Source organism: Erithacus rubecula, assembly GCF_903797595.1.
Source record: "Erithacus rubecula genome assembly, chromosome: 16".
NCBI lineage: Eukaryota > Metazoa > Chordata > Aves > Passeriformes > Muscicapidae > Erithacus > Erithacus rubecula.
Window position 1 is genome coordinate 11,054,419 of NC_136668.1, and position 21,822 is coordinate 11,076,240.

Genomic DNA, 21,822 nt, shown 5'->3' on the forward strand with positions numbered 1-21,822 from the left:
GCCGCTCAATTCTCGCCTCCGCGCCCTGCTATTGGCTGGGAGGGGCGTCGGTCACGGCTCGTGACGCGCCGCGCGCCGTGACGTACCCCCCACCCAGGAAGCTCCGCCCATTTATTCTCAACTCGGCTCTGGAGGGGAAAAACAATTTCAAGATGGCGGCGGCGCGGACAACAATGGGGGGCCGGGGGTCCGGGCCGGCCCGCGCCTGAAGGCGGCGGCGAGGGGAGCGCGGCGGGCTCCGCCGGGCCCCGCGGGGCGGGCAGGGCCGAGGGAGAGCGGGGCTGCGGAGCGGCGCCGGGCTCGGGGCAGAAGGAGGAAGTGGGGCGGAGGAGTGAGGATCGGGCGCCGGGCCGGGCGGGGGGAAGACCCGGGGCGATCCCGACGGGGAGCGCAGGTAAGGCCGGCGGGAGGGGCGGCGGAGGCCCCGCCATGGCGGGCGCCGGAGAGAGCAGCCGGTGAGCGGCGGCGGCCGCCCCTTCGCCGCCCGGCCCATGGTGCTGCCCCCCTGCCCCATGGCGGAGTTCGTGGTTCCGCGGCACAGCGCGGTGATGGAGCGGCTCCGCCGGCGCATCGAGCTCTGCCGGCGGCACCACAGCGCCTGCGAGTCCCGCTACCAGGCCGTGTCCCCGGAGCGCCTGGAGCTGGAGCGCCAGCAAACCTTCGCCCTGCACCAGCGCTGCCTGCAGGCCAAGGCCAAGCGGGCCGGCAAACACCGGCAGCCGCCCCCGGCGCCGCCGCCGCCCGCGCCCCCTCCGCCCGCCGCCGCCGCGGGGAGCGCCGAGAGGAGCGGAGCCAACGGGCTGGACGGCGAGGCGGCGAGCGGAGAGCAGCAGCACGGCCGCAGCAGCGCCCTGATCGCGGTAAGCGCCGCCCGGGGCCGGGCGCTGGGGCGGGGAGCGACGGCGGTCGTGCCCGGCTGGCACCGGGACCTCTTGTCTGGAGCTGGCTGGGGGCAGGAAAACAGGCTCCGCGGCCGGTGTGGTGGGCTGCGGGGAGAGCTGGGGCTGCTTTGCAGAGTGCCCTGTCTGCGGTTACAACTTCGCGGCCGATAAGGGCTGGTTTGTTTTCGCTCGTCACCTCTGCACGCTGGAAGAGCGTATAAGAACTGCGGCGTGGTGGGGTAGAGGTAGCGGCAGGATTTATGTGATGCTTAAATCATTCCCAGTATTTTATGAATCACATTTCTGGCTAATTAATATAAAATGCCCCTGCAGAAACTGTCAGAGGGGCATTAATACCGCGGTGCCTTTGGATTTTTGTTTGCTTGTTTAAGTCTTTAATTTGGGGTGTCAGGGTTTTGTGGAGTCATTTGATAAGGATATGCTTATTACTGGGGGGGAGTTCTAAGACAATGTGTCTGTTAATTCTGGTACATATTGGAAAGAATTCCAGTGGAAAGACAGCTGCTTGTTTGCCACTCACTCTAGTGGGTGTGAACACTATGAGAATCCCACTCCACCCATTAAAAACTGGCTTAGCTCAAAATCTTAATGTTTCTCTGGCTTCTCTAGCATTTCTGGTTGTCGGGACATACTCACATAGCCCTGTTTGTATATCAAGATAGCTATTGCTTAACTTATTCTGGGCCCTTTAAATATACTGCTGTGTGCTAATGTGTCAGTAATGTAGGTTAGTAGGATAAGCTCTTAAAGGCTGCCTGTCCTAATACCTGTCTGCCTTAAAATCAGGTATTTTTAAATGGTGGCTTGCCTGAAAATGATTCAATACTGCTCTGAGTGTCTTTGAAAGGGTACACTGGATTGAACTATTTCCAGGTTAATATATAGAATAAGTCGTATTTTTTGGGTGCTCTGTGTATTTGATTTGATTAGAAAGGAAGGATGATATACTTCTCTCTGTCTTGGACCTCCTTTACTCTTTTAAAATAGAATAATGATGGAGCTTATTGTATGCTTGAGTGTCCAGGACATAATGTAAAATACTGAAACACAGGGTTTATCAGTGTCATCTTTACTGTGACCAGCATTAGGCAGCCTGGGTGCAGTTTGTATGTAGTATTTATGAGGTGAACTGAAAGTGTTACTTAACTGAATTGTTTCTGTTCTTGCTAATATACCTATGGGACTCGAGGATTTGTTGACTGTTGAGGAGACTGAGTTCCTTGTGACACAGTTAGAACACTTCAGAGGGCTGCTACAGAAGGGTACTTGAGGAAGAGAGGAAACCTTGTGCATTCCTGACACTGATTCTTCAAAACTTTACACTTAGCTGTTGTTTAGCTGACTGGTCTTGGATGTAAACTTGTGTCAAAACAAAAATTACTCAAACTTGGTTTTTTATGATCTAAAATCTTGGTGGGGGGTTCTGTTTATTTCCTGCTGGGCTCTTGGGCTTTTTGCATATGGGGCTCTACCCCTTAAATAATGTATATTTTCATTACACTCAGGGCTCTTTAGCATGTCAAATCCTGTTGCTTAAACTGCCACCACACGACTTCATATTGATCTTCTAAAAGAAAGATGTCTCTAATTCACTGGTATTGTTTCTCTTAAATCACTTTGGATGTGGATTTGATCTAATTAGCATCCATTATAATGAGGGCTGTCAACAGCAGCAGGTTCTGTAGTGCTCTGCACATCTGGGGAAGCCCTTGTACAGGAAGCTGCTGCCAGTGGCCAATTTACACAACACAAGAGGGGTTTAGTGTGTGAATGACTCTTCCTCGGGGCTGCCCTGCTGTTTCCTTCCTAGGATCCATGACTGTGAGCTTAATTGCAGCTGCTGATTCATCACCTCGTTACTGGGGTATAAAGTTGGTTTGCTTAGTAATTCAAGTCTTGGAAAAAAACACAACAACAACGACACCTCGGCTGCTAATTTAATTCTTCTGGCCCAGAAGGTCATTCTCTAGGTTGGTCTTTTACCTCTACCCATCAGGTTGCCATTATCAAGACCAAGCTTGTGCTTTGAATGGGAAGGACAGCATTTTCCAGCGTTCAGTAAAGTTTGGATGAACACCAGAATTATCTCTTAAAACATCCTGACACATTCCTTTCCAAAGAATGCTGCTAGCTCTGTGCAACATGCATTATATTGGCTGTTGCTGCTGTAACAATCCAGATTTTTCTGTGAAGCTGCTCTTGGAAATTGGTACTTTATGTGACCCGTTAATGAAGCATTTCTTTTGGTCCCTGGAGGAGAGAGCAGTTCATGTAAAGTTGAAGGCTTTTGTGAGGTCTTGTAGTAGCAGGAATGAAGCTGCATTTCCCCAGGTGTGGACAGTGTGGGCACTGCCAGGTGCTGTGCTGCAGAGCACCTTTGTAAATCCACCATGGTCACAGGGAACAGGGTGGCACTGCCACTTCCTCCTTAGTGTCTTCTATGATTTGTCGCATGGACTAAATCAGGTATTTTCTCTTCCATTAGTCTTTTCTCTGGTTTAGATCCTGAAGTTGGATGGATCTTGCTTACAGGCAGAAGTAAGGGCTAGATTCTTCCTTGTTCTTACTTAGCAGCTGTAAAATTTGAGCTACAGAAACTGAGAGAATACAGTATTGATACAGAAATACCTCTGATTATTTGTACATCATGTAGGCTTGTCCTTCATTTGAGGATGTTGTTGAAAAATCCTCTAGCTTCCTACTTCTAAAAAACTTCCAGATCATTGTTTGATGGGAAATCCGAATGTTGATATCTCCTTCCCATTTCTGTGGTTTTACATGACAGTATTAAGGCTGTGTTCAAGCAGAAGATGCTTGATGTTTGGATAATATGTTTGCTGTATTAATCTTATATTTTTGAGAAATAGGGAGGTTGGGAAGAGATGGGGCTTGTCTCCTAGAACAGGTTTTTTTTTTTTTCTGTGCCAGGTTCTGATACATGAAAATTTATTGAATAATGCTGTTTAAATTCTCTGCAAGAGAAAGATTGGCTTCCTTACATTTCTGTGATAGACTATAAGGCAGTGTTTGAGTTGAACAGAAGGCATTTCATTGATATGTGAATGAGAATGGCAAGATCTGGATTTTCATCTCCACTCCTTGTTTTATGATGTGGTGTCTTGGAAGGAGAGCTGCTCCCTGTTTCTTACTGGCTGTTTTTTTTTTTTCCCCACCTGAGAGCAGTTTTTGTGCAGAGAGCTTGCTTTGTCTAAGGCTGCCACAAAACCACAAACAGTATTTCTGGAATGAGCACAGAAGGTCTAGTCAGTGGCCTGCCTTGAGAATGCTTTGTTTTGAAGCTGAAGGAGCAGCATTTATTTGGGAGTGATAGATGTTTTATATTAATATTAGTTGAATACAAAATTAAGCAAAGGCACCAAGTAAAGAGTTTAAAATGAAATTTAAGTCCAAGGAGAGCAATGCAGTGTTTCTTGGTTGAAAGACCTAAAGTAATAAATTTAAGGGAATAGATTGCCCATAGTGTGCTGACAAGTGTTAAATATGTTCCTCTAACAAAGCTCAGCCTGGTACTCTTAACAGTTCAGAAAACCTCATTTTTGTGTAAGCTGTGGTGTAGGGGTGTTAAATTGTGAAATTATGCTTTACCACAAAAATAGCAAATTATTTACATGTTATTTATATATAGCTATGATGCAGTGTAGTCTTGCCACCATTGTTTGTTTTTTGCTGACAAGTCTGATAGTTTGTTGCCCAACAACTCAGACAGGTTTTTCTTTGTCTCCTTTTAATTCTCTGTGAGGTATTGTTTTATGTTTGAAACATTTCCCTTACCAGATTAGTTAGATATGCAGTGATGCTTCCCAAGTTGTAAGGATCTGGGAGTGACTGAGCTGCTGCTGCTGTTTAAGTTCAAGTGAGGTGGAGGATCCGGCATTGCAGCTGAAGGCACAGGAGTTTTTTTGATTCAGCAGAACAATTCCTGTAGCAGAAGCTGCCCCTTGTGACTAATGCAGGCTTGGGATATTTATAGACATGCCTATCCACAGCCCTTCTTCACTCCAGCAGGCAGCCACCCAAATACAAAAGTCTGCTGGAATTAAAGTAAAAATTAAACCGAGTCCAGCAGTTTGGTTCTGACAGCACAGTGGAATGCAGGAACACATTTGGTAATAAAATGCTTTCCTTGCAGAGGGAATGCAACTCTGGAAGCTGAGGGTAGATGCACAGTAGAGAGGGAGTTCTTACTATGTTGTGTAGTCGAAATGTTTTGTTTCCTATCCAAAATTCATACACTACAATGTCATTGTTATTCCAGCTTAAGGAGTTGTCACGTTTATTGCTCCTGTCCTTGGCAAGACAGGAGAGGAGAATCAGTGTCTGCAGAGCACCTACTGTGAACTCTGCTACCTGGGAGCTTCTCTGTGCTGCAATACTGCCACTTCCATGGCAGAAAAATGAATGTATTCTGATTTGGTTTCCCCTTTAGGTGAGAATGCTAGGAGCCATATTGGAGCTAGTTTTTTATTATGCTTATAGTCTAATATAGCATTTCTTCTTTGAAAATGTCTGGCATTATGTTTCTCTTGCTGGTATATCAGGACAAATCCTTGTAGACTTAATTCTGATATTAAAATGGTAAAATAATTTGAAATAAAATACAAAAAAATAAAGTTCTACCGAGTCCTGTAAGAATATTTAAATCTCTGTCATCTATTTAAATCTCTAGCTTAAAAAAACTGAATAAGAGCATTATACAGAGTCTGAAAGGCACAATATGAGTACCAGATTTTTAAGAAGTTTCTTTTCTGCTGTGTTCACGAGGTAATTTGTGGTTTTTTAAATGAAACCTGCATACAGTTTGTGTATATATATATATGTCTATGTATATATGTATCCATTCACCATCTTCACTTACAGGACTCAAGTACTGCATTTTTGTGAAAGGACTTTGACTGTCCTCACTTCAGCTGTTCTGAATGGTAAAGGGTTTCTTGCTTTCAGCAATGTGAACTAAACTTTCATGTTGAGTTCTAACACATTGAAATGTCATTGGTTTCAGATGATTATCTAAATCTAGTTTCAGGTATTAAGTCCACACCAAAATAGCCAACACCAAACAAACAAAGAAACAAAAAAACCTGAACCAAAAACCCGACAAAACCAATCAGAACAACTTTGTAGCACTGTTTTGATCAGGGATTCATGCCCCCTCCCACCAAGGCAGTAAGAGAGCACTGCCCTGGCCTCTGAAGTTTTGAACCCTGCTGGTGCTAACAGACAAGCAATAGATTAAGTTTTTAAGCTTTTCTGGTTTCTTCTGTAGTAACTTTGGACAGCTTTTACTAAGTCAGTCAATTTGCTCCTGCAGTGAGACCACAGTAGGGCTGAGCATCATTGTGGTAAAACTGGGATTGAATATATCAAAATGCTTTGTGTGCTCTCCATTTTCTGCTGAAAGCTTTGCCATTTTCCTGGGCACACAACCCTGGCATTGCAGCCTGTGTCCTTGTCAGCATGGGAGCTACATGGCCAGAGGCTGCTGTGTTGGACACCTTTTGTTGTTGTGGATGGCACCTGGGTTTTGTCAGCTTGTGTTCTGTGCATGAGGCATGCTCAGCTGGGCACGTGTGCTCCTGCCAAGGAAGTGTTTATGACCACACTGAGGACTGTGTGTTCTGCTCACGTGAATAAAATGCAGCTCAGGTGATGGGATGGGATGTGATGTGGAGGAGGTGCAGCCTGTGGCCCCTCAGTGGCTCTTTGACAAGCTCTCTGTCCTGTCCTGGGCCAAAGGACCTAGGCTAGCTCACATCCCCTGCCTTTCACTGTTCCTGTGTTGCTATAAATACTTCAGATAAATGCTTTTGGGGTAATATTTTTAGGCATAGCTAGATAGCAGCGATCTCAAAAGTTCATCTTTTGTTGGAAAATTGAATAGACTGAGAAGATGAGAAGACACATCTGTATCTGATCTTATGACAGTGGAAATGATTGGCTCACTGTTACAAATAAAATTGATTGATTCTGCTAAGGAAACCATGGACAGCGTACTGGAGGAACACTGTACCTTACAGGGTGGAAATGAGCAAGAAGATTAAAGCTGAAGGGGTTTTCTTAGTGAGTAGCAAGCTATGCTTTACTGCATCTGTCTGTTGGTTGGTTTTTTTCTGAGTTTTGGCAGAAGAGAACAGGTTTTTCTTGCCTTGAGAACTCTGTTGGAGCAGCTTGATATGTAGATAGCTTGCAGTCTGACTTGTATCTCAAATGAAGCTTATTATTTCCCCCTTAGACCAGATTATTTGGATAGACACAGACAAACTGGGGTGGAACTTAATCTCTTTTTTCACTAAAGGAATACAGTTTTAGGTGAAAGGAGGATTTTGTCTCGAGCAAGTTACAGTCAAAATGTCTCCAAGGATCAGATATCTGAGTGTTATGGCTGTTAAAACCCTTGGAGATAGGAGAGTTCCTGTGCTGAACATCTTGGTCTGTATCTTTTTCTAGGCTGCCATGACTGTAACTCACAAAACAAAGTTATTATTTTGATGTAAGTTTTCAGGGAGGGATTTTTTCCCCTAACTATTTAGAATTAAAGAGGGCCCATTCCCAAACTTTGAGTAATTTGACTCATCATATAACCTTGGGCAAGTTACTCATCCACCTTGAGCTTCAGTTTTCCTGGTGGGAGTATGAAGTAAACAATGGGAAGTGCTGAAAGACAGATGATGTGATGGAGTTGAGCTTTTTTGCTCTCTGTTGTTTTGCACTTCTTTTACTTTTGTAAAAAGTAAATTAATTAATTAAAAAGTAATCGTAGTTTTTACAAAAAAGTAAATTTCTGTTATTCTTTCGAGTTGTTTATTTGAAAAATTCACTAGAGAACTGCTACTCCAAGCTGGATACCTGATGTTCAAATTAAGAGATTTCAAGTTCCAGCCTCCTCTCCAAATGTATGCCTTACCTCATCCTGCTCAGTCTTCTGCTGATCTTGCTACTCTGCTGCTATTTCCATGAGCCATCTAGAAGATCAGTCTTCAGGGAAGCTTGAGTCTGTCCCACAGATAAAAATAAAGCTTTGCTGTTACCTATGCAAGCATTAAACAAATAATGGGAGTTTTGCTGTTACCTGTGCAGGAATTAGACAGGTGGTCTGGGGTTTCTTTTCCCCCAAAGATCAGCTCACTGTAGACGGTTCAAAAAAAAATAGATACAATTAACTGTGAACCAGTCTGTCTGTAAATCAAAGAATACTGTTGCTCAGGCAAGCGTGTAAAATTCTTCTGATAATTTATGCTGGCCCTACATACAGCCTCTTGTTTGAATGCTGAGATCTTGAGGTTTCCCATTTTTCCTTGGATGAGAGTTTTCCCCAGGGGTTAGTGGACTGCCTTATGAAGACTGCAGGTAATATGAAAAGAATCACACTTGTCTTGAGGTTTGTTTAATGGGCTGCTCTCCTGCCATGTGAGAGGGCTGTTGTTCAGTGACCCCTCACCTCAGATGGGTGGGGATTCTTGTCCAGTGTCCTTCTGAGAGGTACCAGTGTGTCTGAGCCAGCTCTGGAGCTGATGGCAGGTCCCTCTTCAAGCTCCCTGTGCTGCTGGAGCAGCATCTCTGCCCTACAGGTTTGTCTGCCTTGGTGGAGTGTTCCAGCACCAGCAAAGCTCAGACTTTTTTACAGAATGCACCCGAGGGAAGGAAAACTTTATAGTCACCTTTGATGTGTGCAGGAATTCTGTTTTCAGATGCTTTTGAGGTCAGTAGAAAGAACTTTATATTTGCAAGAATGCTGGCAGGAAGGAGAAGTTGAACAAAGGCTCTCAGGCTCTGGCTGTGAAGCTGCTGCTGTAGCTGCTGGTGGCTTCTAGGTGGCACCACGAGAAAGAGAATCTGTGCCTTCACCATCTGTGAGAGGCCAACTGTGGAGCTGCTTGGGGCTCTGCTGGTCAGAGCAGCTGGCAAATACTTCAGGAGAAAGGAGGAAGGGAATGAACTTGCTCTGCTGTGATAGGACTGGCTGAACTCTGAATTGCATTTTCCACAAGTGTGAAGCAATGATCGTCAAGTGACAAATTGGTTTTGCTTCAGTGCCAAAAGTGTGATTGTGTACAAAGTTTATATACATAGTTCTTCTCCAACAGTTATTATCACAAGAGAATTACTCATTTTTTCTAAATATTTAAATGTGAGACTGCTTTATAAATATTTAAATGTGAGACTTTTATAAAACAGTCTCATGAAACAATTATACTGTGTGATAGATGAAATAAAATACAGGTTTTTATTCTCAAGTAAAATTTGATTCTTAACATTCTTTAATATTTTTCTCATTTTGAATAGGAAAAATCATTACAAATTCCAGTTCACAACCATTTTTCAACTTTTTGTTGTTGTCAGAGTATATGGCAGCTTTTAGTTTTGTCTGAAGCAGGTCTCTGAAGTAGTACATGTTTTTTTGAAAAATTTCCCTAAGAGATTATAGTGAGGAAGTCATCTCGTGTGCTGACTTGTAGAACAAAATGTTACCAAAACAAAGATCCAATCTTTGATTTTTTGTTTTCCTTTTCTTTTTCAGCAGCTCCATGAGACTGTGAAAAGAAAGCTTGACAGTGCTGCTTCCCCTCAGAATGGAGACCAGCAGAATGGCTATGGTGATGTGTTTTCTGTGTCCAAGAAACTGCGTCGTGAAGATGGTCTGGGAGTGAGTGGTTCTTCCAATGGAATACCCCCTGTGTCTCCACTCCATCATCTTGACAAGAAATCTGGTGCTGGTGATACCTTACAACTTAATGGGAAACATCCAATGGGGCTTGATGGCATCAACAAGAAGTGTCTTCCAGATTCCAGCCTGCAGATGAATGGAGGTGGTGATGCTGATGATTCATTTCCTCTGAGTTTGAACAAAGAGCTGAAGCAGGAGCCTGTAGATGAACTTCCCTGTATGAATCCTGTTGCAGGGGGTTCTATATCTCAGAATAACCTGATGCCTGATCTTAATCTAAATGAGCAAGAATGGAAGGAACTTATTGAGGAGCTCAATAGATCAGTGCCTGATGAAGACATGAAGGATCTCTTTAATGATGACTTTGAAGACAAAAAAGATGCAGATTCTTCCAATTCAGCTGCACAGACTCCATTGCCACAAGATATTAACATAAAGACTGAGTTTTCCCCAGCACCCTTTGAACAAGAACAGCTGGGGTCTCCCCAGGTTAGATCCACTTCTTCAGGTTCAGCATTTATTGGTGCTCCTTCTGTACCTGTAAGTGCCGCTTCTACAACGGTTAGTAGTTCTCAGGCTATGTTCCAGCCTTCCAGTCAGTCAATGACTGAAAATCCTAATCAGCCCATGATGCAGACATCAAACCACTCTCAGAACATCCAGAGGCCTGTGTTGTTACCTGGGAAGTGTGCAGGAAGTGCCAAAGAAATGTCTTCAGCTCATCAACTTCAGCAGATTGCTGCCAAGCAGAAGAGAGATCAGATGTTGCAGAACCAGCAACAAGCTTCACAAGTCCACCAAACAAATCAGATGTCAACGTGGCCACAGTCTGGGTCTTCCCATAGTCCACTGGGTGTCCCATATACCATGGAAAATCCTACTAGCCCCTCGGTTTATCAGCCAGACTTCAACAATCAGAAACTCATGATGCCTAATTTGGGAAATAAAAGCTCACCGAGAGCTGGAGGCAATTATCATGTGAACATTTTGGGTCATCAGCAAAACAGCTTGAACCAGAACCCTGTGAATAGTCAAGGCTCTGTGCTGGACTATGGGAACACCAAACCCCTTTCCCATTACAAAGCAGAGTGTGAGCAGGGGGTGGCAGTGCCTGGGCAGAACAAGACTCCCATGCTGGCATACATCCAACAGCGCCAGCAGCCACCACTGTCCCACGTAGGTGACGACCAAAATGGGATGATCCTGTTGAAACCCAAGTCTGGAAACATCACCTACCGACTGCCACATGGTCAGGTGAATGTCCTGAATTACCTTTGCTCAGTAGCAGATTTAAGGTTGTTGTGTAGGTAAGGCTGGAGTGCAGATTCCTTGGTATAGTTTCGAATGTTTTCATTGATTTTAAAAAGAAAAATCCTATATACAAGAATCTTAGACAAGAATCAAGAGGTCTTTTTGCCACTGGGGACAGTTTTTAATATTGGGTTCTAGGTCATGTAACGTGTGATTTCCAGCTTAATATACTTTGTGGGCAACAAATTATGTCGTGCTTCACAGAAGCTTCTACTTACAAAGATAAATAGATGCTTTGTAAACTTCTTGACTAAAATAACTCATATAAAACTGTAGTGTTCCACACTGTTCTCAAAGAAGCTTTGATTTCTTTACCTTGTTTTTAGTCTCTACTTGTGTCAGAGTTGGCTTACTATTAAAAGACTTACTTTTGCAGAGAGGTGGAAGTGGGGGCTGCATTCCTGATTTCTTGGGTGTTCCATGGAGCCTTTCAGTTCTATGGATTTTTATTGGTTAAGTCTCTGGGCATTGGGGAAGCATGGCATAAGAGAGAAATATATCATTAAGAATGAATAATGGTAAATTTGTTTGCTTGAAGCATATGCTTCAGTTTTTCCTATAACAGAAAATTCCAGATGGTGCTCCTTTGCCTTATATAGAACATTTACTGCAGGTATGCTGCAGGTGAAAATTTCTGTAGTGGGTGGAAATAGAGACTCATTGGGATTCTGTAACATGTACCTGCAATGCACGTACAAGAGGGCTTGTTGGAAAAGAAGGTATTTGTTGCAAGGATTAAAGTTCCTCCAGCAAAAGCTGTTTGAGATCCATCTCCAGTACTGTGATTCCTCAACAAAACAGAAAACCTGTGAAAAGCTCTGATTAGTCTGTGATAAAGACCACACCGGTGTACAAATAGAAATTTGAGATCAATGAGAGCTTCATAAAAAAAAAAAATAGTCTCTTTGAAAGCTGGCAGAAGTAACAATCTAACAGCACTTTGATGGAAGAAAAAGAGTAGGGACAATTGTGTATGTCACATCTTTCCCTCACTGAAAAACATGAGGGTTACCTTGCATCTGCACTGCCACACTTTCATTGAACTAACAGAAATACTGATGAAAGCTTTGGGAGTATTTCTCAAAAGCTTGCACACAGAACTTTTCAGAACATTACTTATATTTTACTCATGATTCCTTATGAAAGTGCAAAGTGAGAACCAACAGCTGAATGTGTTAGCTGAATGCTTAACTTGTACATAACATTTGTTCATGTAATTAAGAGATGAGGCTGAACTGTGCTTTAAAATTATGAAAACTGTCAAATTTTAAAGGGATCTGCTGGTAATAAGAGGGCAGTATCAGATCTTGAATGATAATTGTTCCATTTTTGTTTTTGCTTATCCCAAGTTCTAGTCTTAAAAAAAAAGCCCAAAAATGCAGACTTAAGAAAAACTAATAATATCAGACTTATCTCTAGTAGTAATTTTGTCTGTGGTGTATGGTGATAGTTGGAAAGTACTTTAAGAACCCATTTTGACCAGTGGAAGCCTTCTCCCCTTCACCTGCAAATAGTAAATTCTCTGATATTAAAAAAAACCAACTTTAGGATGGGAGACATAAATACTTGCAGAATGAAATGTTGACAGAAGAGGCAGGATTTAAATAAATGTTTTGTATAATGAAAATAGAAAATGTAGTGTTTGAAAAACTGCTATCAGAGTAAACTGAAACTGGGGTGTTCAAAGTGCAGTTTGTAACTGCCTGAAAAAAAGCAGAGAGCTGTACTCACCTGTTTGAGCTGGAAACTGGAAAGTGCTTTGAGACTGAAGTTAAAGCCTCTATTCTTACATGTTATAGAGCTTCTGACCCTAACTCCAAACTGGCAATTCTGTGTCTGGTGCTGTAGAGATGGGTATTTGACTGTCTTTATTTAGCTGAACTTCCATAAGAAGCTTCACAGGTGAAGAAGTTACTGCATTTCTGTAACTTTTGTCACTTTTCCTATGTTCTGCAGGATCAGAACTCTGCTCCTGCTGTTCCTCGTGTTCCTGTTTCTGTCTCGGGCCCTGGGGTGGGTGCCCAGGCTCCAAATGTCTCCATGGCAGGTAACCACAGCAACTCAGCTTATCAGCAGCAAGCAGCAGTGATGAAGCAACACCAAATGCTGATGGACCAGCAGAAGCAGAGAGAGCAGCAACAGAAGCAGCTGCTCATGGAGCAGCAGAAGCAGCAATTCCTAATGGAACAGAGGCAGCAGCATTTGCTAGCAGAACAGGTGAGAGGGGCCAGCTATCTGTTTTTTTTAAATTTGTTCTGCTTTGCTTTGGTGCATGAAATAGCATTTGATGTTTTAGAATCAGAGAATAGTTTGGTTGGGAAGGACCTTAAAAATCATCTCAATTCCAACTCTTCTGCCATGGGCACTAGACCAGGTTGCTCCAAGCTCCATCCAGCCTGGCCTTAAAACCCTCTCAGCCTTGGAGCTGAACTGCTTTAGATGCTGCATTTGCCACATTTATTGGCCTTGTGCTGCCTAGTCGAGCTAGATCTTGTTAGCATCCTGATTTATTTCTTTGGGTACACATAGTACTGGATGCAGTTTTACAAATAGATTTCTGAATCTGCTGATTTCTTCTTTGCAGGAGACTTACAGTTTCAGGTAACTCCAGTGCCATTCCCTGCCACTATGAATTTGTCTTTTCACTTGGCATTGTGCATATTTTTATTTTTTTTTTCCCCAAGCCAGGTTCTGCAGTTCTTAGTTTCTCTCAGAGCTGTGGCATCTCTTGTTGGCTTCCGTGGTCAGCCTCTTTCAGGTCTGACTGGTCCTGCAAGCAGCCTGCCCTCTTCATTCCTGTGCATGTCTCAACAGCTTGTAGCGATGTGTATCTGCTGTTTGTTACATTGCACCAGCCTCTTCTGTAAAGGCTTCTGGCTTGGGTCTTTCCCCTAATACTCATGGAAGGGAGTTTCTGTCCCCTGCTGTGCTCTGTGTAACTTTTTGGATAAGCAGGTAGTTGTGCATTGTATCACTACTTGGTTATGTGAGAGTTTCAGTCTGGTTGAAGGTGTCTGAGGAAGAAGAGACAGAAATGCTGTGCCTGATACATTTCATGTTGTAAAAGCAGTCAGTTGGCTGTTAACACTATGAGAATCTGAGTCTACTGTCACTACATCTACATTCCCCTCAAGACTTTAAATTTCATTTTCCCCCAAAGTTTCCTAATAGAAAATTTGCTTGGTTTATTTTTCAAATGGATTGATCATGAAATAGATATTGGTTGAATGTGCTTTTATTTTGAAGAGGCACATTATTTTGTGTCATGAGTAGGCTTTGTTTCAGTTGATCACTGCATTGCTATGAAAATGGTTTGAAACAATGGTTGCAAAACTTGTATGGCTTCTATTATGGACTTAGTTCTGCAGTTTTCCATAATCTTCTAGGGAAATCTGTGATATATGAGAATATGGATTTATGTGTATCTTTTCATGTTTGCAAACAAGGACTAGAAAATATTTGCGAGTTAAATTTTTGCTGTTTCTGACTTTCACTTTTATTGATTTATAAAATACGTTGATTTGGAAATAAAGACCAAAAAAGTAAATGTGGGGTTTTTTTGATACACTCATTTTTGTTCTTTTTGTATCTGTACCTCTTTTTGTCTTTAGAGTATTGCTAAAAATGCCTGTTGGTTGTGATTGATTAGGAGACTAATATCTCAGATTTTCAATCTTTGAAAGGCTTCAGACATGCACTGCAGTAACTCTTGTAGTGCATGCTGATGTCTCTGAGACCCTGGTCTCATCACTCATCAGATCAAAGTGACTGTAGGGCTGCAGGAGCCCCTTTGTTTACCAGCTGTGCATAGAAACATGCAGACAGCTTGTTTTTATCCATGATAGCCCTTACAAAAATCTTGATCTGTTTTCAAATCCTCTTGCATGGGACCTTTCTTAGGAGAAGCAGCGGCAGGAGCAGCAGCTGCAGCGGCATCTGACACGGCCTCCTCCCCAGTACCAGGACCAGCCACAGAACCCATACCAGCAGCAGGTTGGGCAGTTCACAGGTCAGTAAACATGGCAGTTGGAATAAAGCAGAAAAAAATACCAGGGCTGAAAAACAAGGAGTCTTCAAATTTCCAGCATTGGATAGCTTTTAATTAATTTATTGCATGTCACTCTGCCTTAAAAGCTCTTGACCTGTACTCTGATTCAGTTGCAAATTAATAGCTTCCCTGGTCACAAGTATCTGGGACAACTTAAGCTTCTGGTTCTTAGTGTTGTTTGGAAAATTAGTAAAATTTTTAAGTACCTTCATTGTTCTATGGGCCTTTTTATGCTTTTATTTCATTGTGCAAGTGGGAAATTTTCTCTGTTTTTGATCTGCTAAGATTCAGAGGTCATTTTTCTGAAGCCTGATATCACTACTGCCTGTATCTATCACAGGCTATCATTAAAGAAAAATAAGTGGTCTATTATTTCTCTCATCTCTAGGATGAGTTTAAAAGTTTCTAACATTTTCATTCCTGCTGCCTTTAAAAGGTAATGCAGTTGGAATTCTTGTCCTTACATGTTAAGTGTCTTATGTGTTGTTTTTTTATTTGTATGAGAAGCAGCTTAGTATGTCTGTAGTGTATCAATTCTGATAAATAAAATATGTTCAGCTTGAATAACTTCAAAAATGTGGAAGAACTAGAAAGCAGTAGAAGGTCATCTTTTTACCCTAAAAGCTCTTACTTGATGGAGCATCAGTAAGCCACCTGTCTTTTTTTTTAAATAAACCTAGAGTACAAGAAAATTTTCCTTTATTTTGTTTTCTTACTCTCTATACTCCTGTAGAAATAAATACTGAAGGGGGAAGATGCAAATGGAAATGTAATACCCTCACCCTGACAGTGTTCGTGCCTGTGCAGTGTCAAGTGCAGCTACAACTGGGTTTTGTTACTTAACTGAAACTCTATGCCAGTACAAAAGGATTGTGTGCTAACACAGGGATCCATAGCATCCTTCATATATTGCACTGAAATACTTTTTTTTTACTATAATGAACATCAGCGCTATTAAAAATATTTTTTCCTTTATAATGATGATAGTAACTATCTTTTGCACCTTAAATCCTGATACATGTGCTATCTCTTCATTGTAAATATTGTCACAGTAAAACTCCTCCCTGACCCATCCATTCCCTCGACACTGATGTTTTTATTATGTGCTTTGTTGATAATTTATTCAATATAATTTGAATTCTATTTGAATTTATTTTCCATAATTCTGTTTTTATTTAAATACAATGTTAATAGTGGAGAGCTAGTACTCCTCAGCTATCATAAAATTTGCAAAAGGTCAACAGTTTACTTTCGATTTTGAAAGTAGAGAAATTATTAGTGTAGGTAGGTTTCTGTGGTCAACTGTAAGGAGTGTGGGGAGTGTCACATGCACTGCACTACACTTCACAGAGCTTTTCTGCTTTTTTTTTTTTGCTTCAAATAGGAGGCTGTTTCTTCTACAAGAAGAAATTTTAAGCTCAGAGTTCACAATAACGAAGGATAGTATTTGGTGTGCTGAGAAGATATTTTTCCAAATCACTTTGCTTGGCTATCAGCACTGCATATTAACATAGTGAATACTTCACTGTGGAAATCCAAAAGACACTTGACCAAAAATTTCTGAATTAGATATTTCTATATTAGATAAATAGAAGATACTCCTGGAATTGGGAAAATGCAGAACTGGCAGACAATCCTACCAGTTGTATGATAAGAAATACACTCTTGTGTATGCATGGAATGACTCTGTGTGTGTGTGTGTGTGCAGTAAGAGGTATTTTTTAACAGCCTAGTAAATTGTGCATGCACTTCAAAGCATATGTGTTTACCTTTGTTCACAAAGAAATATCAGAGTCCTGCCTTTAAAGTCATAATTTTATTTTTTGCAACTTAATGATGCTGAACTCTTAGAAGTGGTATTCAGATTTTTTAGGACATTGGCATATCTGTATTTGAGATCAAGGTGGAGGTGCTAACTGGAGCAACAGTTGGCACTCTTTAATTAAACTCCTGCTCTCTGTGTGTTGCTTGCAGGGGTCAGTTTATACAAATATAGCTGTACCTCTCTTTTGGGTTACTGTACCTACAAGCCTGGCTTGGCTCTGGTTGAACCTGAGGTGTTTAACGTGCAAAATATTTCTTTGTCTTTCAGGGTCATCTTCAGCCATGCCCGGGGTCAGTAATTTAGGACAGTCCAGCTCTGGCAGTCCCCGGATGTTTCCTCAGAGCCAGAACATGATTCAGATGGGAGCTGGACACGCTGCTGTAGCTCCCCTGCAGTCGGGCTCCAGCCAGCAGGAGCGGGGGGTGTCGCAGTACCCCGGCATGCAGAACATGCAGCGGGGGGGGCTGTACAACCTGGCACCTGCCATGAGCCCCCTGGTTGGGCAGCACGCGGCCCCGAGTGCCAATGGACAGACCCCACTGCAGAGACAGGGCAGCCTGGGCCAGGGCGCTGCTGTTCCTGCTGCCTACGGCCAGAACACGTTACCAAACTCTAGTATTTCTCAGCAGCACAGCAAAGGTGCACTGAATCCAACCTTATCTAAGCCCCAGATGGCAAGAGTACCAGCTGCTATGGGGGCTCAAAATCCATCTTGGCAGCACCAAGGTATCCCTAACATGAACAACCAGACACAAGCAAACAGTGGCTTAGGACCGTTTACTGCCAACTCCTCTTTCCACATGCAGCAAACACATCTAAAGATGTCCAACCAGCAGTTTGCCCAGGGAATGCCTCAGGTAAGCCTAAGCACCAGCAGGCCCATGAGCTCCATGAATGCTGCTGTCTCTGGGCAGATGCTGTCATCCTCCTTGGGAGCACAGCCTCGGACAAACCCACCCGCACAGCAGCAGGTACCCTCGCAGCAAGTCTTGCCTGCCATGAACCAGACTGTTCCAGACCTGAATGCTTTCAACCAGAACCCAAATCAGCAAATTCCCAACAGAGGAAACCTGCACTGTAGCCAAGGGTACCCTGTGAGGACGACCAGTCAGGAGCTGCCTTTTGCCTACAGCAGCCAGTCAGGCAATAATGGACTTCAGAACTTAACTGGTGACACAGATCTGATAGACTCTTTGCTGAAAAACAGGACTTCAGAGGAGTGGATGAACGATTTGGATGAGTTATTAGGAACTCATTAAAATGGGGGTGGGGGGGCTCTCCTTTTTTTAATTATTTCATGAGATATAAACAACTCTTGGACCAAAAACCCTGTGGCATTGAGGAGACTTGCAGGCATTAAAGGTAAATGGTTGGGAAAAAGACTGGAGCTGCTTCTCAAGGAGTGTTGGGCTGTGGTCACCAAGCAGGTCTGCAGGAGGAGTGTGCTTTGTCTGCACTCTGAGGAGTTGCACACTTGAACAGGTCAAACAATACTGTGTCCTAGCCAGCCTTCCAGAAATCTCACTTGCAGTGTTCTAAGACTAAATATTTTAATTATTTAAAAACAAAACAAAAATTCCACAGAAATAGTGCAGAGAGAACGCAAATAGTTGCACAAATTGTGTTTAGGGCTTAGTCTGCAGCTATTACTTGCAATAATTATTTGTTCATAGCTTGATATGCTGGTATAGTACTGTCCATCAACTTCTGATTTTTGTTTGAGAAGAGGCTGTATGCACCTGAGTATGCTTGCAAAATGTTTGGAATTGTTTCTTTTCCCCATTGCTGAAGCATGTGCCTGTACTCTCAGTAAGCAAGTGATATTTCACAGTAAATATTTCTAGATGCTGGTAATAGATGAGAGAAAGTATTAAAACCTGGCCAGTTAGTCTAGATAGTCATCTTCATAGATTGTAGTCTTTTAAGCTGCAGTTTGCACTCTGTTGTAGAGAGGCACAGTTCTTGGCTTGTACCTTGCTGTGTTTAAAGGGGGAATTTCTTATGGGAGAACTTTTAAACTATAGTAGGTTTAACATGAATTGTAAAGCCATTTACTTTGCACCTGTTTCTTCATAACTTATTTCCAAAGGTAGTTGTATTTAAATGAAGGCTTTGCTTCATGACAGCTCATCTAGTTTTCTTTGTTATAAAAAGTAAAACTAACCTTTGAGATCAGTTCATCCCCCAAAGTTAGCAATGAGCACAAGACTTTGTCACTTCAGGATAAAAATGAGGAAAAAATAATTTGGCTGGGATGTGGAAAGTCCTTATTAGCAATAATAACACAGGCAGCCTGGGAGAATACTTGTATCAGGGTTGCTCCAGTGTGGAAGTCTGCCCTTTTAAATGCTTTGTTTTTTTAATACTGGCTTACAAGTTTGATAATCTTTCTATAGACTGGTGGATTTATGTTTTTAATATCCCTTGAAGCAGATGCTGTTCTTCAGCTCAGCCCAAGGAGACCTCTTATCCATATGTTGGGATTGGTCCCAGAAAGGACAAAAACCACAATGGGAACAATCAATGTTCCAAAGTCCTTACTCTCTACCAAAAAAAATCCCTTATCCACCAACAAACCACCTTGCCTTAACATTTATTTTAAAATGAAAATAAAGTTGAAAGCTTTTGTTCTAAATGCACAAATACCTCTTCCCTTTCTAAATCCACTTTCTTGGAAAACTCCTCTAAAATTTCTAACCAAACCCAGCATTGTGATTTAAAAGCAATTTCCTTCAACACAGACTGGCTTCTCCAGGAGTTTTCTGCATTGCAGAATTGTGAGAGAGGGTTTTTTCCAGAGGGGGTGAAGGGAAGTGAAAGATATCATTGGTTTCAAAGAAGGAAAATATTTTACTCTATCTGCAGCTCCTTTATGAGACAATTTGCACTTTGAAAACTGCTTTTTTTAACACTAATACTTTAACCCTTTCCAAATATGCATGGAACATGGTTTGTCCAGCACACTTAGTGGATGAATTCCACTCTGTTGATCAGATTTGCTGTTCTATCATGTTGAACTGTTGATGAAAGATGTGCATTGATCAGTGGATCTCACCTTTGAACAGTGGATAAAACTTCACTGAAGCAGGCTTAATCCCTCGTAGAGCTTTTGAAAAGGTAACATAAAGATTGTCTTTGGATGGGAAGATGAAGGTGTTGGTGACTTTGGTTGTTGACACTTCTGATATTATCTAGAATAAGTAGTTGAGATGCAAATAACTGATGCTAGCTTTTCTCATACTGGCAATCTAAGGAAAGAGCTAGTGAACTTGGTTTACTATTCAGTTAAACCAAAAATTGGTCCAAGGTAAGCATCATTAGAAGAGTATAGATATAAACTAGCAATGGCAGGGGAAGGAGTGTTTGCTGTATTTTTAATTTTAAGGGTTAACTTTGCACCAGTGTGCCTTCCCTTCCTGTCGGGGGTGCTTGGGACCTCAATTTTGAGTGACATCCTTCCATGTCACTGTTTTTTTTCTCCCCCTTACAAACACTTGACAGAATAACAGGGTAGTAGGATTCAGCTTTTCTTTCTCCCTGTTTAGGTTGTGTTGAAATCTGCTCTATTTTCCAGTAGATTTTGCACACAGACTTTGTTCTGAATAAGTCAAAATACAATCCATCCAGTTGTGATTGCTTAATTGGAGGAAAAGAACATCTGCTGTTTGCATTATTACTACCAAAAAGGCAATCCAGCAAAATGTCCAGGAAAATGCAGGTGTGCTCTTTCCTCCACTGTTTCTGGAAGCTGAGGTGGATATTGCTCTGCTCGACCAGAGGGTTTGTTCAGGAAGGTGTCTGGGTTTGACGACAGGGCCTTTTCATGGTACTGTTGGGGTAAAATTGTGTGATTCTAGACAAACTGGCTTGTAATGCCCATTGGTCTCCGTGTGTGAGCAGGATGCAAACAGCCCCTGGCTCTGTCCCTGTGCACAGAGCACAGCCAGAGCGTTGGGAGCGCGGTGCCACCGGGGCAGGGTTGGAACGGTTCAATGGAAATGAAAATATGCTTCTGATGTCCCTGGGTGCATGGGCAGGGCTGGGCTCTGCCCTGGTGCCCTGAAATGTGTCACTGTCTGTGTCTGCACTCGGGCTTTCCATTTGCTGCAGCTTCAGAGCAATAAAACCAATCTCCCCTGAACTGAACCCAGCCGGCCGCCCATGGCTTTATTTATAAACTGCGGTTTTGGTTGGGCAGGCAAGGTGAGAGTGTCACTGTGCAACATCCACTGCCTTCCAAAAACCACGATCCAATTGAAAAGGGTGCTCAAAATTTTGTTATACACATTTCCTTTGTGTAAATAAATGTTTACAATTTTATATTAAAGATTTGAATAAGAGTTAGATCTTCTGACTGTATATTTTTTACTTTTTATAGATTTTAAAACTATAATTCTTTATATATGTGTTTGGGGGGTATTATGGTAAGTTTTATGCTTGTAAATGGAAAACAGTTGAATTTGATGCTAACCTTTATGAATTTTTGTCATTGAAATGTATAAAGAGTCCATTAATCCCCTTATTCTTTTACTACAATTACTGGTGCACACCAAAAAGAAATTCTTCACTTCTGTTTTATCATTATAAAATAAATATTTTGCTAGTGTATTAAATATACATGGTGTGACTTTATACATTTGCATGAGCTGAGCAGAGTTCAGCGTTGTCATTCCTAGTGAGATGGTTCCTTCCTTTCATCCCAACACACAATTTTTCTCAGCTGTTACTAAGGCTCAAATTCTGCTGCTGTGTCTTACCAATTCTTATGGTTTCATAAAGTCCATTTAAACAGGCCAGAAGTGGATAAAGGGGCCTTAGAAAATGTAACTTTGAAAATCACTCTTTGTGCTCTCCCACTGCTTCCAGGCTTTGGGTTTTGTCTTTTTTCTGGAATGCATTGTAGGCCTTAAGCTGAAATATTCAACTGCAGAGGTGGTTGTTAGTAGTGAAAAAGATGTTAATAACCACCAAGACCTCACATGTGCAAAATTGTAGAGTTCCCAAATTGCCAGTTCTCTCAGAATAACAGCCCTTAGAGGTTCAAACTGATTTC

At 42.2% G+C, this 21,822-nt stretch overlaps 1 protein-coding gene across 2 annotated transcripts; it reads left to right on the forward strand.

Moving 5' to 3' along the window:
* The first annotated feature begins 89 nt into the window (after positions 1-89).
* On the forward strand, positions 90-21,386 carry MAML1 (mastermind like transcriptional coactivator 1). 2 transcript variants are annotated; one of them, XM_079319437.1, is made up of 5 exons: positions 90-860; positions 9,442-10,839; positions 12,853-13,113; positions 14,797-14,905; positions 17,037-21,386. In XM_079319437.1, exons 1-5 carry the CDS (start codon positions 492-494, stop codon positions 18,026-18,028), a joined length of 3,129 nt encoding a protein of 1,042 aa, XP_079175563.1. In that variant the 5' UTR covers positions 90-491; the 3' UTR covers positions 18,029-21,386. The 2 variants fall into 2 exon arrangements, with proteins under 2 accessions (XP_079175563.1, XP_079175562.1); XM_079319436.1 differs by having other exon boundaries at positions 91-860; positions 9,439-10,839.
* Positions 21,387-21,822: the final 436 nt, after the last annotated feature.

What these genes read in the sequence shown, in the direction of transcription:
- MAML1 (XM_079319436.1), top strand. Translation starts at nt 492, where the DNA reads ATGGTGCTGCCCCCCTGCCCCATGGCGGAGTTCGTGGTTCCGCGGCAC. An exon ending in GCAGCAGCGCCCTGATCGCG is followed by an intron (nt 861 to 9,438) that starts GTAAGCGCCGCC and finishes TTTCTTTTTCAG; the next exon opens with CAGCTCCATGAGACTGTGAA. An exon ending in GCAGGTTGGGCAGTTCACAG is followed by an intron (nt 14,906 to 17,036) that starts GTCAGTAAACAT and finishes TTTGTCTTTCAG; the next exon opens with GGTCATCTTCAGCCATGCCC.